Genomic DNA, 14,010 nt, shown 5'->3' on the forward strand with positions numbered 1-14,010 from the left:
TTATTCAGCATCAGGTCCCCATTAAGTACTGGTAAAGTATAAGAAAACATTGCAAAATCTGGTAAATCATATTAAGGATATCAGTGAGTTCCCATAATAAAAATATTCTTAAGATCAAAACTGAGAAAGGAAAAAAAACCACCTCAGTATCATCCTACCCAGTAGATAAAAATGTAGTAGCTTAAGTTTATTTGAACACTTTTTCCTTTTCTCCATACCTGAAGTCTGGGATTCACTGCTAAGTGAAATGGTTCCCACTATTGCAGGATAGAGGATGAGATGAGGAGAATCCTGAGCAACTCGACAGAGTAAATTGCAAATGCTCTGCCGAACGTACACTTCTGGGTGATTCAGGCGGGAGAAAAGCTGGGGAATAATTCCTGCAGAAAGGGGAAAAGGAAATGTGCTGATTCACTTCATTCCTCTTCAAATGAGACAGAATTTTATTTTTAAAACCTTGCCTCTTTTTTGCATAGGGAGAATTACAGAAGTACAAATTTACCAATTTACAAAAAAGTCCAAAAGAAAGTGCAATTTTACAATAGGTGCCTCTTCTTTGCCTCCCACACTAACTCCCCTTCCTTTGAGGGGAAGTCCCTGAACAACCAGAACCTTCAGTGTAGTGTGACAAATAACTACTTCTGAAATGTGTGGCTTTAGTCACACATCTTTCTCAACTATAACTAGAAAAAACCCACCTTGTTTGTTTTTTAGAGTGGTCATATGATGTAATACTTCACAAACCACATCCCCTTTCTCCTTTCTATGTCTTCAAATGGGGGAAGGAGGGGATCAAAATCTGTGCTACTTATCTACTTTACAATCAGAGCTTATGGCAGACTTTAACATCTTCAAGGACATAATTTAGTAAAAGACAGGGTCTCTTTTCCTCACACTTAAATAAAAATTTTATCAAAGTGCAATGAACACCTTTCTGCATTTAGAGAAAATGTCTCAAAATCAATTTTAACAGCTAGATAACATATGCTTACCTCTCCAAGGAGCAGTAGGTGTAGTTTCTAGCCCATGCTCCAGATACTGTCTAAGCTCTCCAGCATGTTTCACAAGCAGTCGTAACAGTCTCAGGGTTGCCATCACAATTACATCATCAGTGCTTTGCTCAGAGGTGTTTCTTAAGTGCAGTCTGGGATCTTCTTCATCAAGTGGAACCTTGAAACATAGAAATACTCCTCTAAGTTAAGTATACAGCTCATATCCTCATTTAGAAAACTTTGTAACTTGGTTTCCACATCAATACTAACCTGACCAGCATTGAGTTTGAGGAAAGTAAAGTATGCACTGCAGGACAGTTTATAGAGACTGAAGATCCTGTCTACAACTTTCCTCCAGACTTTAATTAATCCTTCTGTTGCATTTTCATCAAGATCTGAAAGCCAGGGACAACTTGTTAATAACTGACGCCATATCACATCCACCATATCATCTTCTTCATTGTCCTCATTTTCAGTGATTTGTAGAGTCATATCTTCATCCTAAATGCAAATAAAGGGAAAGCAGGTTTGATTAAGTCCTCCAACAATTTCTACAAGCAATCTTAGTTCCTAAGTCAGTTTTTGTCTAGCAGCTCATGCAACTGCATTACTTGATCACATTACCATAGCTCATCCAACAGGTAGGTTACCACACAGCTAACAGATGGTTTCTTGTAGTGTCTGAATTTTAACTTAGAGACATTTACAAGAGTTAACATGACCTACAAGAGGAAAATAAGGTTCATGCTGAAGCTGAATGTTTTTGTAAGCAAATAAATCTACTTACTTGAATCCCAGCTGGCCGACACACTGCCTGCCCAAGAATGCCATAGATTTTTTCTTTATCCTCCTCTGCAATGTTGTCTGGAAGCAAGTTCTGAACCTCAGATTTCTCCCGGGGGAGCAGCCGAACACCTTCTCCCTGACTGTAACATTTAATGAATTATTGATCCCCATTACATGAGTATTTGTAGAGCTACTGCAAGTCTACATATAAAACTTTTTGAAGGAAGAAATCATCATTATCTCAGAAATAAGTTAGCTTTGTTTTACAGAGGGCAACTAACCAAGAGAGTATTAATTTCTCTGCTCATGTGAAACTTCAGACCACATACAACAGTAATCATAAATACACAGAGAAGGTTTATCTTAAGAAAACCAATTGTACTGTATCAATTCAAGCATTAGGCTGCATTTACCTGGCATTATCAACTACTTTGCGGCCCCATCTATAAGCCCAGCTAGCCAGGGCTGCCCAAGACTTGGCTACTTCAGGTGCCTGTACTGAAGACAAGTGATACAGCTGGCCCAAGATGAAGTCTGGTTCTCCAACTCCAATGTTTACTGTGATGGGAGAAATAGAGTAATATGTGTTACAGTGTAAAACCTACTTCTGCCTTCCTTAGCACAGAAAATAACACCAAAAAATTATGGGTATACAGTATTTTTTTTAGTAAAATTAATACCCAACAGTGCAAAATTTTCCAAAATGCAATTATTTTTCAGCTCTGACACAGCTTCTAAATAAAGGCTAGTTTCCATTTGCCAACAACCACTGCTGACACACTACAATTCCCTTCTCTTTCACAGAAAGGTGGAACTGAGGCAAGGAACTAATGACCTCCAAAGGAGCACAGTGCTTCAGAAAGAAGATTTCTATGAAGTATCCAGGGCACTGTGGTTGTGTCTATTTGTGTATATATTTATTTTCTTCACCATCAAGTCAGAAAGCACCTACTGTTTAACATCCACCAACAGCTCTACAATAATTCTGACTCTGCATGAGAGGAATGAAGTTATACAGGAAATCCATGTTTAAATGTTAGGATAAATTCTGTATTTCTTTAAAGAAAAGTCTGCTGGAAACTAGGAATGAGAACACATTCTGCAGCAACTGCAAAAGTGTTCAGATTTAGTACAGATTAAAGATAATGAGAAAACCTAAAGTACTTTTCACATTTATGGGGGCCTTCATAACAAATCCTGTCCATGCTTAAACCTGAAAGATCTAACTCAAACTTTAGCAATACACAAGCTGAAAGCAAACACACACAGCAATAACAGATACCTTCTATACAAAATAAACATATTTCAGTTTCTTCCTTAGGCCACCATTACTTTAATGAGAAAAATGTGACAAATATGAAATATTAATATTAAGGTATTTGGGTTTTTTAACTGTGTATAGTTACACATGTGTAACATATGTGTATTGCACAAAATGCACACCCTTTACACATGTATTAGGAAAACAAATACATGAGTGATGTAGCACTTAGTCTTTATCAATATAACTGGTGTTATCCCTCACTATAATTTTAAAAAATAACAATGAGAACAAATGTACCTGTAGATTCACTTTCAATCCTAGGATATTCATCTTCTAGTGTATTAACAGCTGGCAGATTAATCAAATTATATATGTTTTTAGACAAGGTAGACAGGCCAGTGTGATTCTGCTGCTGTTGAGCTCTATATACTTGTTTCAGCTGTCCTGAGATCTCTTTCCATTCTGCTTGAATCCATTTAGCCAATGTGAGAATAGATTTAGCAACTGCATATTCAGCTTTGGCAGATTTGCAGAAAGATATGGCACAAGAACTCAGCATTTCCATGGCATGTGTTGACTGGCCTGCATATCATGAAAAACAGATCTTCAGTACACTGTTATTATTTAAAACAATTCAGAAATTCAGCACACTCAGATACAACTTGTAGCAATATATTTTTACACAGAAAATTCTCTTTTCAAGAATGACAAGCATGAAAAAACTTGTGAGAACACTCTCAGACAGACAACAGCTAATGAGATGAAATCAGTCCCTAATGATACTGTCCTATTGTGACTTCTTCAAGGTGAGGGGAATTAGCCTGATTTTAAGGCAAAAAAAGTTCAAGTCACTAGAACATAACACTCACCTGCTGTGTATAACAACTTTGTTTTCTCAATTTCAAGTTCAGGACCCCATTTTTCATCTATCTGACCCGGTGCAGACAATTTTTTAAAGTGCTGGACTAAGTCCTGTGCAGTGGTGGTTTTCCCCAGCTGAACCTCGCTGCACTGGGCGAGCAGTCGTGTAGCCAGGGCGATGTTTCCTCGCTTCCGTGCAAACTTGGCTGCTGTTAAGCCCAGTTCCATTAGATGGCTTTTAATTGGGACTGTTGGTTCTAAAGAAGGGAGCAAGACATTATAAGCAGAAGTATTAAACCACTGTCTGACACACAGAATTTCTGCCCAATATATTGTGTACATGGGCATCAGTTTTTGCTTCAGAATTTAGATGACTTCATTTCTGCCTAGAATATTTATATACCCCACCTCAAACAAAAATTTTATCTATAGATTATCTGCTGGGCAAAAGATTTTGTTCCACTATAACCATTCTTCTAAGCTAATAAACCTACTTGTCCCCTGACAGAACTTTTTTCTCAAATTTTCTTACCAAACTGCACATTTAAATGACTGTTTGGGAAGACCCATTACTCAAAGTTGAAATGTTCAAAAGTGAAAGCAGTTAAAAGTATGAAGTGATGAGTAAGTAAGGGGTTATTAGGAGAGGAGTATACAACACTTCAGAATGTCATTTTTATTTTTGACACTGTCTACATCACAGGACTAATCAAGACAATGAGTAGTAAAGCAAGACACTGGAAGGAAAAAACTTGGCTTTTAAAAAGTACTCCATCTAAAATACTAGAAGAAGACACATCTGCTGCTTTCAGCAGACAACTTAAGTTCAAATTCTGCATCTGCTTTTCATAACACCCTAATGAGAGCTTACAGACCTTTAAGCTTTTCCATCAGTTGATTCTGGTACACCGTGTACCTCAGGGCATGCATCCATGGCCTTACATCGTGCTGCTTGCATGACCTCAACGCTTCATTGAAGAGAGGTATGAGACAGTCCTGCAAGAGGCACAGAAGTTGCACAGTTGTCATGAGAGACTTTACTACAATGCACTTTCCTTAATTAAAACCAAAGACCATTTTTAGAGCAAACCTTTTTTATAATAGTAACCACACTATCATTAACTAAGAGAAATATGTTTTATGCTTGATTTTGAGAGGACAACACTGAGAACTGCTCAAAATCAAGCAAAATTGTCTTCTGAGCAATGTGATTAGAAACTACATCTAGAACATTCACAGCAGTTGAAGTCTGACATTGAGTTTTTAATTGCTGAAGTGAGTTTTTTATTAGAGTATTTTTAAGTTGCTTTGAAACTAAATTAAGTGTGTGTTACAATGTATTCAGAGAAGAAATACCAACACTAAAAGGCAATTATCAATAACACTTCAAAAATACTGTAACTGAAACAGAGGTGTATCTATAACTATAGAGAGAAGTCAAATTGAGATGTAAACTTATAAAAACTTGGGTCAGGGCACATTAGAAAACTAAATGAGGTCTCTTTACAGTATGATTAACAGTCAAAACAATTAATGCATGTTTTATATTCAACACTCCACAATATGACATAGCAAAAGACATTATCCCAATTTAAGTTTTGAACACACAGAATTACCTCTGATGCCAGCCTGTTGCATACAGTGTTTTCCAAAGCAGACGAACAGTACAACTGAAGAGTGCTCAACACTGGTAAAGACTGAGACACGGTGAGCGTGGAAAGTCTCAAAGGCCCAATAGCAATGCGGGAGGTTTGCTTTAAGTACTTTATAAGATTTCTGAAATTAAAGAATCAGGACAGTCATTTTTCTTAGCTACACTTTAAGAGTAAATAGTGGTATCAAAATTACTAAAGAAAAAAAAAAATCAGTATCTTTAAAAGGACGGTGCGAAATTGTTGCAATATCATACAAGTTACATAACAATACTTTATTATTAAGCTGACACACAGAAGTACTTTATAAACTGTATGGACTCCAAGTTAAACATCATCTTATTTTTCCTCAGCAAGCTTATAACTCATAACAGCTAGCACTGCCATGGATGCTGAAGCTTTACACACAGTTGTTTAACAAACTAGTACAGGTTTTCATAGTGCATTACATTAATTCATAGCACATTTCAACTTACTCAGATATTGACTGCCACTTTTGCTCTTGTTCTATGTGGTTTACAGCTGTTGCCAGACATACTGAACTTCTCAAAAGTTGCACTTCAACTGCTTTTTGAAGTTCTCTTGGATCAGGACTTAGCATATTAGGAAGGAGCTTCTTCATGTCTACACGGAGATTAAACAATTGAAACCAACTAGAACTGCCAAATTTTATCACGTTTCACCATTTGATAATGCATTTTTCACAGTAAGTTAGGAAAAAAAACGCTCTTTAAAAAAAATATATTTTATATGTGTATGTATTCATAATAGAAATTCATCACAGATTACGTATAAACAGTCACATTAGCTCCAGAAAACACACTTGCATCAATGTTTAGGATAACCACTGCCAATCATTTTGAAGCTTGATTCATAAGGGTTATGGTCAGTCCACTGCACACAGCAAATTACATTCATAAGTTTCAGTCTGTCATTTATAGACACAGATATACAAAAAAATATTTACTTTTGCATTTGAAGTAAATATTAATTAATGCATTTTTACCTATTTTTTCTTTGGATCCCCCTGCAAGCAGGTTGATATTTTCTCCTGGTAATAATTCTAGTTGTTCAGTGCATTCAGTAAGTTGTCCAGACTCAAAGCTGCTCAAAGATCTGCAATTTGACATTTATAGTTTTATTTTCATATTTCTTACTTCACTCCAGTTGCCAAGTATATTACACAGCAAAAAGAAGACTCAAGACTGACTCCAAATCCTACAGAGCACTTATGATTAATCCCAAGCAAAAATCTCAATTATCATATACTTCAATAAAAGGTACTAGATCTGCACCAAATGTATGAATCCAGTACCAAATGGAAAGAAGAGCCCCTTTCTCTGAAAGAAGCAGTCACCTTTTCAGACCTGCAGATTTTATTTCACTGCTTCCTTCTGTGCTTTTATTTTCAAGTTGAAATTTCAGTCAAAAGGATTTTTACTATTTTTACCACAATCATGCAGGAATGGAAAGAAATCAAGTTGTCAAATAAAAAGAAACTATCCTTAAACTTTGAAGGTCTAGTCAATGTTACATGTATTTTTTCATGAACTAGAAAAATATCAAAGGTCAGGAAATAAATGCACAAGCTACAATTCTAAATTTCATTTAAAGAAGAAACAAAACCAAAAAACTCAGTGGCCAAGACCACCTCTTTCCTATACTTTTTCCATTAAATTATTATATTAACATATTTTTAAGAACCACTGAGACGCATTTTATTTAAGTTGTGCAAAAGGATTCATCTTCTGCTTAGTAAAGCAGAGTAAATTTGGTATATTTTTTTCTTCAATGAAAGATTTTCTTCTTGAATACTAAGAAGCCTCAGCAGTAGAAAGCTACAGAAGCTATTCAGAATGTTACCTCTTCACCCATCTGTAAATCCCATGGCCATGTTTTCACCCTCCCAAGAACACACCTTTATTCTTTGTATGCCTCTACTTAGAAACTGACATCCAAATTTTAAAGTCCATTAAAACTTTAATATTTCAGTTGTAAAACAATGAACTCTAAGGTACTGTTGAATAAATGAATTATACCCTTACTTTATGTAGTTAAAATCTGCTTTCAGATTGATTGAGGTATTACTATTGCTTTTCTTCAGTTCATGGACCATGTTTTGCCACTCCTGAACAGCAGACCAGTCAGCAATGGAAATATAACATTCACATGCTTTGTTACCCAGGTAGTTTATCACTTCAGGTGAAGAGTCACTTGGCTTAGTCAGAACAGTTTTTCTAGTTTCTCCTGTGAAATGAAAAAAATTTATATAAACATGCACTTAAATATGTATTTTCAAACAGTAATTCTATTACTCAAACATTATTTCTATGTCTTTTGTCAAGAAAAACTCTTAATTTAAAAAAAAAATCAAACAGTTACACAACTTTTACAGTATTCTTCCACTTACACTTTTTCTAAGGGAAAAGAACCTTTTAAAATGAGGTTTTGAAAAAATTTAGTTCGTATCTGTAAAGGAGCATCAAAACAAAAAAACAGAACAACTAAATTAAGAACAAAGGAGGTTCATTTTCAAAGATGAAACAGAATACTGCAATGAAGTCTTAGAAGTTAAAAATCTCTGAGCAACTAGTGCATTTATGATACAATTATGTCATAAACACTAAGGTTTAAGTTATGATAATCTAAAATAAACTAGATTTAAATTAGTAAGTTACAAAATATTTTATCTATTACCTTTAGTTTCATTCAGCTAGACCTCAGTGCTGCAAACCCTCCTATCTACACATAATATTGGTTTCAAGGGCATTAAAGTGGTTCAGTTTAACTGCAGACAGAAACAGGTTTTCAGATTTCAGAGTCAGACATTACCATGGCTCTATCACTGAATGTTCTCATTTATGCACACGCATTTACACATGCAGCTGTATTTCTCTTAAAAAGAAAACAAACACTGACCATTCAAGGAATGCTTTGGGCTGGCGTTGTTCACACTGTTTGAATTGGCCAACTTCAGAACAGTCTTGTCAAAGCCTGTTATACAGCAATCCACCCCAGTCATGGAGCAGAGGTGCTCCTGGTATTCTGCAGTTGCTTTTTCAAACCTAAAACAGTTCAATATTTCAGTTAGCATCTTAAAGAACCAGGTTGGGGTGGTGGGTTTTTTTTTTTGTTTGTTTGTTTGTTTGGTTTTTTTGTAAATAGACTAGATTTTGAGCATTATTTTACTCCAATACCCAAAAAGCTCATATCACCTTCAGCAAAAGAAAGGGATTAAGATAGGACACGAGTTTACTGGCTGAATTTCCAGGTTGTAGCATTTGATAAAAGCTTGTCCATAAAAGTTTTAATGTCAACTTCAAATCAAGTAGAGATAGAAGAAAATAAATGAGTTTTATATTTGACTGTCACAATTTTAATCTGAATGAGTAGATCTAAATACTGATTAAATACATATTACATCTCTGAAAAGATTCACTGAGTATAATTGATATGGAGATTCATCAGCAGCCTTGCCACAGTTTAAGACTCAGAAGCAGAACTTTCCCTAGAAGGAAAAAAACAACCAAGTTTGCAGTATCCAATTATTTATAAAAACTTACCGCCCTTCTGCTTGCTGAGCTACAGAATTGATCCAGGAGAGGCTCTTCCCAACTACAGCAGAAGACCAGACAGCAATACCCTGAATAGCTTCAGGACAGTGGAGCTCACATAATGCTTCTACCAGCATCATAATTGTCACTTCCAATTCATTTCCCTAAATCCAAACCAAAAGCATTATTTAACAGAACTCATCTAATGCAAGAGCCACATGTCTGTGAGTGAGTACTCAGAAATGGTGAATCAGTATTTCATTATACACATCTACAAGTGCTCCTGATATCCATGCACTGCACTGCTTTTGGAAGAGCAGGGGAGCCAAGGGAAGAGTTTGTGCTGTGAACCCACAGCCTGAACATCAATGGTTAGCACTCACTATGTGGTGGTTTTTGTACCTATATGAGAATTCATAAGGGAGCGCAAAGTACCAAACAGCTATCAAACCACCTTTGGTAAAACATTTAAGCAAATCAAGTCATGTACTGAAGAAATTATTCAACCCTTTCAAGAAGGCTGTAACTACTTTATCCACCTGTCCCACCCCTGAACTTAGCTGCTAGTTAGAGGAAGGATACCCCAATGACACAACCCTACTTCTCACACCCACAGGTAAGCAAGGACATCACACTAGCACAAGCTTGGGATGGCCTCACACTAATGCAGCACCAGTTTCACAAGGTTCCCACTAAATTAGAAATTGCTCAACTGAAAACGTCAATTAACTGTAGCGTTCATTCCTGTGTAGTATTTGACCACATGCGTTCAGTACATCCTAACCTCCAATCCACAGCATCACAACCACAGTAAAAACATAAAAATTAAAAATGTGGCTTTAAATAACTCATTCTTTTACATGCTACTTGGTTTAGTAACTACTGGTTGCCTTAGCTTAGTTCTTTTAGAATATCATGGTGAATATTTCTGCAATGGTCTACAGAGTTTGAAAAGAGAGTACCTGAGAGATACTGTTATTAGTTTTCATTTCTGTGAGTAAATCAAATCCATGTCTGACTGTCACAGCAGGCTGGCCAGCCAGCAATCCAACTCTCATGATGGAAAGTCTAATCCGTGTCAGCCAATCCTGGCATGTCTGGCGATTGGTGTAAAAGAACGTCCTGATAACCTTCAGAGACAGGAAAGAATTTTCACAACAACATTCTTCTGCACAAACCAAAACAGTTAAGTACTTAAGATTGATATCAAAGGCAGGAAGGTTTATTTTTTCCAGTTTTCAATTAATCTTTAATTTTATTAATGTAAATGGTCTGGAATCACATGTAGCATGCAACTGGCCAGGCACACTGGCAGGCCCAAAGTCTTAATATGAACTGACTATAAATTATGTATTACGGTCACATCAAAGTCTGGTAACTAAAGAGCTTATTTCAAAGGTGAAGAATGTTTTGCACTTAGAACTACACAAGAGACTATGTTGCTTATAAATAATTACTATGCTCCCCAAAAAGCAATTAAAGCTTTAAATAACTGTGTTACTTTATCATAGGGCTGCTGACAATCTACAAATTTGTAGCTGCTGACTGCTACAAATCAGAGGTGCTGCAGGCATGCTGGATTTGTACCACTATGCAAGCTGGTACTCCAGAAACAAAGCCTGATTTAACATGTTCTGTAGGAATATGCCCAAGTTAAAGCCAGTGTTTTTTAAGAGCCTCAAACTTTGAGGAGTTTTTCTGGAATTCCATGGCTACGAACTGAACAATCCTGAGGACACTGTTCATTCACCAGACTGTTCCAAGCAACATCAGCATTGCAAGACAGACAAACCTTGGGTGGAGAGGTAAGGGCATTGGCACATCCTTCATATGCATTGTACATCAATTTTTCCAAGTTCTCCAAATACTGCAGAAGGAGAACAAGCCTGAGCTGGTTGCTGCTGTGTCCTTCATCATTGTCTGCAGTAGTCCACTGGCTGACATCTTGATCAGGGTTTAACGTGTGGGCTGCAAGGCTCCTAATAATACCTACACATTTTACCAAAACAGGGGAAAAAGTATTACCAGATGGTATTGTATTTAAATGTGCAAAGGTATAGCAATGCTATCTCTCAAAATCTACCACAACTTAACAGTAATTACGCAGCATCTTTAAAATCAATAAGCACTGAAAAATAAAGCCATTGTGCCTCTTGCCTTAGACATGAACACCTTGCTTCACAACCTTACCAAAAAATCTCCTCAAAATAAAGTGTATTTTTTACTTTACCTTCAATTGTTTGAAATGTATCTTGGGCTCTCCCCAGAGGAGTTCGTAGCTTTGAGAGAACAGTGAACTGAGCTGCTTCCCAGACAGCCCATTGCCACAGCACAGCATCAGTCTTCAACAGGTTCCGAGGGATGGTTGGCTGATCTCTCTTATCTAGTCTTTGACAGCTATAGAATAACCTTTCTAACCAATTATCCTTCCTGAAAGAAAACATCAGTGCATTAACAAGTTTATACTGTACACGCTTCATCTCCTTATTGCTCACAAACAAATCTCTCACAAAATTAACTTCCAAGCAGCAATGTATATAGGAAAATATGCCAAAAGGTGTGTATGTAAGAAGTTTATAAATACTTATAAGTATAAAAAAAGTTTGCAAGCAAAGCAACGTAGTTTGTAATGATAATTAAAGATTTTAAACTAAATGTAACTTGGACTTGTTTACTATAAATCCAACATTGATAGATTTCAGTTCTACAGAGAGTTCTTACCCAGTTCGGTGGAGGTTTCCATACAAAATAAAACTAATGACATCAGAGAAATCCTGTGGGTGGAATGTGTTACTTGGAGCTTTGCTCATGTGACTTCTTATAGCCAAAGAAATTTCTTGTATTTCCGTGTGGGTACGGTTACTGCAGGAAGAGAGGGAAAAGAACCCAGGTTGTAATATACTTGAATAAACCAAAACAAGTTGTCTAAGAGTTACACACACACTGTATCTCTATGGAATGACTAGAAGTAATTACATGCTTTGATATTAATACCAAGTGTTTTCAGAGTTCAGATCTTCAAGGCAAATTGTAGGACATAATATTGCTGAAGCTCTGGATAACAGGGACCTTACAGATACTCAGTGTTTGCTTCAAGAAGTGATACACAGCTTACCACATGTATTATTTACTTTGTGTACTACATATTGTTCCTAGACTGAAAAAAGCATAGGAGAGATAGCAAGACACTTAGAATCATAGAGGGCTGGATGAGACCTTTAAGATCATCAAGCCCAACCATCAACCCAGAACTACCATTTTAAGAACTAAGACAGCATGACAGTCCACTGGCATTATTTTTCAGGTTAAGTGTCTCTGAAAAAACAAAACCATTATTTACACTGAAGTTGCTCTGAGCAACTCACCTCAACACAACATCTAAACGAATTGACTTCAGAAGTTTTCCAAAAGCTTGTCTCACACGGGCACCACTATGGACAAGTTGAACACGACACACATCAACACACCTGCAACACCAAAAAGGAAAGAGGTGTTAATATCCCCATTATCAGCATAATTCAAATAACACAGAGAACACTGTGCAAGTACCTCTGTAAAAGGTCATCTGGAAGAGAGGAAGACAGGGCATGAAGGCTACTACATGCTTGAAGACAAATGTTCACATCTTCCAGAAGTGCTGAATTAAGGAGTTGAAAGGAGAAAAACAAAGTTATTATTACAGTAAATAGGTAATTTCTGTATTACTCTGCATTTGTTCCCATATTATTTACAGATTTTGGAACTGAATACATCACAGAACTGTTCCAGTGCTTTTGATAAATGATTTGTGACTGGGAAATTGATCTACCAAAAATGTTAGTGATGTGTCAAATCTCTTAAGATTGCAATTTGTTTTAAGAAATTAATTGTTTAAGTAACAGGCAGGGATCCACTTAAAAAAAATCATAAAAACAGTGCAAGTTCTTGCACAGTACAACCTGAAGCATCCTTAAAGTAAATGAAACAAGTACAGTTGCTACCATCAGTGGGACATGGCTATTTATGTACTTAATTGTGAAATGTAAAAGACAGTTAAGTAAAAATATGCAATATCTTACTGTTTGCTAAAAGTCCTTTGCAAAACTTATGAAAAGATGGGAGAGAAAATAACGGTGTGTATGTTTCTGATTTCTTCATCAGAAGAGCCACTTCCAAAGCCCATGTTGTAAGTAGTTTCCTTCAAAAGCCAAGAGTTTAGTCACAGTTACAGAAAGGTACTTTCTGATAGAACTTCAACTACTTCACATTGTTCATCACCATAGCTCACACTTCCTAAACAAGGTATTTCTTAACTTTAAAGATGTCCCCAGTTTTCACAGCATTTTGGTAATACAGGATGGCAACTATCCTGTACCAGAAGGGTACTTTCAGTGAGCAAACCCTTTCTTTCAGTGAAGTTTGATAGCTCTGCTTCTACTGGATGGATCTTGGGATGGTTTAAACTTCTCTAGTTTTCATGTATAAAAAATAAGCAGCTACTTTTTTCCAAAATTTCACTAATAATGTTTTAAAAACCCCAAATATTCGACTGGTTAAATTTACCCCAAGTTTTACAAATTCAAATTACCCTTGTTTTTGAATTAATGTATTCTACTGGACAAAAACAAATTTCCCAATTTCTAAGAAATTTTCCTTACCTGGTATCTTGAGTAAGGTTATCCTTCTTAAGCAGTAGCCCCAAAAGGTTCAGTATGATTGAGAAATGTTTTTTTGTTGCTGTAGTTACAGTACTTATAACTGCTCCATCAAACAGAGAGGGAGAGGAAGAACTGAGGCTACTGGATATGAAATGGTCGTGCCTGAAAGGACAAGGAAAACTGTAAAACTGTAAAACTACCCCAAGATTAGACATACTTCCCTAAAGTTTACAGGAGGAGAGAAAACAACAATCAGCAGCAAAA

General features: G+C 36.3%; 1 protein-coding gene across 2 annotated transcripts in view; it reads right to left on the reverse strand.

Moving 5' to 3' along the window:
• The window catches only part of SMG1 (SMG1 nonsense mediated mRNA decay associated PI3K related kinase), a 58,944-nt gene that overhangs the window by 19,734 nt on the left and 25,200 nt on the right, over positions 1 to 14,010 (reverse strand). For both annotated transcript variants that reach the window (XM_053992015.1, XM_053992016.1), the window contains 22 exons: positions 13,747 to 13,908; positions 13,168 to 13,286; positions 12,659 to 12,746; positions 12,475 to 12,576; positions 11,831 to 11,971; positions 11,340 to 11,539; positions 10,902 to 11,098; positions 10,072 to 10,239; positions 9,119 to 9,273; positions 8,475 to 8,620; positions 7,601 to 7,802; positions 6,562 to 6,671; positions 6,032 to 6,179; positions 5,520 to 5,679; positions 4,779 to 4,899; positions 3,912 to 4,160; positions 3,340 to 3,624; positions 2,192 to 2,336; positions 1,780 to 1,918; positions 1,263 to 1,493; positions 993 to 1,170; positions 219 to 380 (listed from right to left, as the gene is read on the reverse strand). In XM_053992015.1, coding sequence (XP_053847990.1) covers positions 219 to 380; positions 993 to 1,170; positions 1,263 to 1,493; positions 1,780 to 1,918; positions 2,192 to 2,336; positions 3,340 to 3,624; positions 3,912 to 4,160; positions 4,779 to 4,899; positions 5,520 to 5,679; positions 6,032 to 6,179; positions 6,562 to 6,671; positions 7,601 to 7,802; positions 8,475 to 8,620; positions 9,119 to 9,273; positions 10,072 to 10,239; positions 10,902 to 11,098; positions 11,340 to 11,539; positions 11,831 to 11,971; positions 12,475 to 12,576; positions 12,659 to 12,746; positions 13,168 to 13,286; positions 13,747 to 13,908 — 3,608 coding nt within the window. The remainder of the gene's footprint in view (positions 1 to 218; positions 381 to 992; positions 1,171 to 1,262; positions 1,494 to 1,779; positions 1,919 to 2,191; positions 2,337 to 3,339; positions 3,625 to 3,911; positions 4,161 to 4,778; positions 4,900 to 5,519; positions 5,680 to 6,031; positions 6,180 to 6,561; positions 6,672 to 7,600; positions 7,803 to 8,474; positions 8,621 to 9,118; positions 9,274 to 10,071; positions 10,240 to 10,901; positions 11,099 to 11,339; positions 11,540 to 11,830; positions 11,972 to 12,474; positions 12,577 to 12,658; positions 12,747 to 13,167; positions 13,287 to 13,746; positions 13,909 to 14,010) is intronic.

The sequence above is a fragment of the Vidua macroura genome, chromosome 16, assembly GCF_024509145.1.
Source record: "Vidua macroura isolate BioBank_ID:100142 chromosome 16, ASM2450914v1, whole genome shotgun sequence".
NCBI lineage: Eukaryota > Metazoa > Chordata > Aves > Passeriformes > Viduidae > Vidua > Vidua macroura.